We start from the raw sequence: 3,516 nt of genomic DNA on the forward strand, positions 1-3,516 counted from the left end.
CAATTAGATTCATTAGTATAAACACAATAATGCAATTAGATTCATTACCATAAACACAATGAAACAAAATCATGCAATAAGGGTGCAGGTATTGCCCATGTTAGAAAAGAATAGAAGAGAAGAGACTATCATTGTAAAGAATCGATGAACGAAAAAACCATCTCTGAAAAAAAAATTGATAAAGCAAGAGACGTGTATTAACTAGGATATCTCAATATTTTTGAATGGAATCCCATTAATTCTGAATAATTATTAAAAAAATCAATAATTATGTTATATTTAGAATTTTAGATATTACTCTTTAACAATTTAAAAAATGAAAAAAAAAGTATTAAATGAACGGCTTGAATTGAGGTTGTATTGTTTGTAAAAATGCGATTGTTTGTATTTGAATTATACCCTATATAAGGGTGTTCTTGCGTTCACGTAAAATGAATGTGTTCTCGTTTGAACCTCCACCTATATATATATATATATATATATATATGGGTTGGTTCAAATGTAAACCAAGTTTATTGTGTTAACTTTGTTAACCAATATTAGTCATTGATTCTTACAATAAACATTGTGATTAATCATATTAAAAAATTAATTTATTAAATTTACAATTTTACAAACATATGTGAACTAAGTGAAAAAGGGTATTTATATAAAATGTTATGTGCTTTTGATACCATCAGTTACCAAAACAGTAATATCGTTATCAAAGTGTCTTGAAACAACTCGGAATAGGTATGAACACAACATGAACAATTATGAACATAAATGAACACAATGAGAATAGCTGCTACATGAAATGTAAGAAATAAAAAACAGTTATGAATACAATATGAACAGTTCGTGAATAGTAGTTCCTTCATTATAGACACATTCAAGAGCCAACCACTATTGAGAAATAGCTAGGCTACATATGAACACAATATGAACAGTTTGTAAACAATAGTTTTTTCATTATGAACACAAATCGACATATACAAAATCTTTCAATCAGTTACGAACACATGTGAAACCTGTGTCAATTACATAACCATATGCAAGATGATGAACGACTCATTTGAATAGGTATAAACACATATGGTCTTATCGAGAGAGGTCTAGAACATAATTTGATATTCAATAATAAGTTAACAAAAATCATGAGATTTTATGATTTTGTAACTCTCAATTAATGATATGGAGTTACATAAAAAAAATTACATATTTACCTTTGTCACTATAATAATTGATTGAAAATGGTTAACAAATTAACACAATAAACTTGGTTAACATTTGAACAAGTTTCTCTCCTCTCTCTCTCTCTCTATATATATATATATATATATATACACACACACTAGCAGAAGAAACAGACAATACAAATCTCTCTTTTTCACACACAAGAATCGTAAATCATGGCTGTTGAATTGTTGGAGACCGTCAAAGAAGCCATAACTGCATACACCGGACTCTCTCCTAATGCTTTCTTCACTGTAGTCGCTTCTGGTATCGCCATCTATTACGTCTACTCCGTTTTATTCGGAGGGTCCTCCGATCATCATCCTCAACATAGGCCGAGGTCTTTCGAAGAAGATGTGCAGCCTCTTCCGCCACCGGTTCAGCTCGGCGAGATTTCCGAGGAGGAGTTGAAGGCTTACGACGGCAACGACCCCCAAAAACCTCTTCTTATGGCCATCAAAGGTCAGATCTACGATGTCACGCAGAGCAGGTATATTATCGTATGCTGTCTTTGCTATTATCGATTCTAGGGTTTTAATTTTATTTTTTGGTTGTGAATCAAGCTTTATAAGTTCTACTTTGCTGCATCTTTATTGCTCTTTCTGATATTATTCGTGCTTCAGCTTTTGGGGAAAAAGCATTATTCGTATGAGATTACTATCTTTTCTCCTCTGATTTGTATGTATATCACGCTAATACTTGTTGTATTAGCTTAATCGACAAGTTATGTTGATCTGGATATAGATTATGATCAAAATTAGGGTTTTAAACTTGATTTCGGTGAACTATGTTTATACAATCCCCATGTTCTTGATAGCTGCCTAATGACAAGAAGGTACACAGTATACGAAGTTGATGTGCTATTCATATACATTGACTTGGTAAAGTCAAAATTAATTTTATTAGGATTTTGGACAGTTGATCTTTATCAGGGCTTTCAATTGCCCCTTTTTTCACTCTGAAATCAAAAGCTACACAACAACTCAATCTGTATGGAATGCTTTTTTTTCTTGGCTCTGCAATTTTGTTATAGATGTTTATCGTATTCAATGTTATTGGTTTTAGATGGCTTTCTAACTATCCATTCAGCCATTATTAATATGAGCAGGTGTTGCTATTTTTGAGTCACATTTGTTCCATTTTGTGGAATTATTTGTGATAATTTCTGAATCTTCTTCCATTCGTGTTTGTATGAAATCAGAACGATGTTTGGTTTTCACCTACCGTTTCTTGATCAGTCATACTTGGAACAAACTTTCACCTACCATGTGTTGCAATGTTACAATCTTTGTTATTTACTCAAATTTAGGTACAGTTTATTAACTAATATTGGATACGAGTTCTTTTAGGGTAATAGTCGTCATCCTTTATTACAAATTCTCAATCTTTTGCCGTATCCCATTGGTATATTTGTTAATTCTTATAGTTTTTAAGATGATTTTATGTTTCCGAAATCAGTATTTCAGTAATGGGTATGAATCTGGGTACCATTTGTTTCAGGATGTTCTATGGGCCAGGTGGACCATATGCACTGTTTGCAGGAAAAGATGCTAGCAGAGCCCTTGCGAAAATGTCATTTGAAGAAAAAGATTTGAACGGTGATCTGACTGGTCTTGGTGCATTCGAGCTTGATGCGTTGCAGGACTGGGAATATAAGTTCATGAGCAAGTATGTCAAGGTTGGATCCATCAAGAACCCTGAAGCTGCACCAGAGCCATCAACCACAGCTACAGCTGAACCTGCTCATGGTTCAGGCGCCACAGAAGCTACAGAGGCCAAGGAAGAAACTGCAACTACAACTACAACTACAACTACAACGGAAGTCGGTAAAGATGACTAGTTTAGGATGGTTTAATGATTTTGAGCTTATTGTACGTTGCGGTTGGGCTATGACTCTTACGGTTAGGCGTTACTTAATGATTAAGATAATCGAACTTATTCCAAATTTATCATGTTTGAATAATGTGGAGTTTATTTAAACCAAAGAGATGGGCTTTAACTTTATGTTCAATGCCCAACAGTTTATACCCAATTTCTTCAAATTTCCATTTGATGAAATTAAGGGGCCTAGATGTAAGATTTTATAGGATCTAAATTTAGAGATTTGGAGGGATTTAAATTTCATTTAAAGTATGATTCTTGTCTGAGTTATTTTGATTGATGTTAAGTAGATGAATTATGAAGAGAAATAGGTCTTAAGGCCATAGTAGTTCGAAAAGATGCAATCTTGATGTTGTTCTCATAAAATTAGAAAGTTTGTAAAATTTGTAGTAAATAGCTCGTTTGTCAAAATCAAGTGTA

At 33.0% G+C, this 3,516-nt stretch overlaps 1 protein-coding gene across 1 annotated transcript; it reads left to right on the top strand.

The window, feature by feature from the left end:
• The first annotated feature begins 1,332 nt into the window (after window positions 1-1,332).
• LOC112524609 (membrane steroid-binding protein 1-like) lies at window positions 1,333-3,211 on the top strand. Its single transcript, XM_025134515.1, has 2 exons — window positions 1,333-1,705; window positions 2,716-3,211. Exons 1-2 carry the CDS (start codon window positions 1,392-1,394, stop codon window positions 3,053-3,055), a joined length of 654 nt encoding a protein of 217 aa, XP_024990283.1. The 5' UTR covers window positions 1,333-1,391; the 3' UTR covers window positions 3,056-3,211.
• The last annotated feature ends 305 nt before the right edge of the window (window positions 3,212-3,516 follow it).

Source organism: Cynara cardunculus, assembly GCF_001531365.2.
Source record: "Cynara cardunculus var. scolymus isolate 2C chromosome LG 13, CcrdV1, whole genome shotgun sequence".
NCBI classification, from domain to species: domain Eukaryota; kingdom Viridiplantae; phylum Streptophyta; class Magnoliopsida; order Asterales; family Asteraceae; genus Cynara; species Cynara cardunculus.

Coding starts and splice junctions, on each gene's coding strand:
- LOC112524609 (XM_025134515.1), top strand. CDS start 1,392: ATGGCTGTTGAATTGTTGGAGACCGTCAAAGAAGCCATAACTGCATAC. Junction 1,706..2,715: donor TACGATGTCACGCAGAGCAG/GTATATTATCGT, acceptor CATTTGTTTCAG/GATGTTCTATGGGCCAGGTG.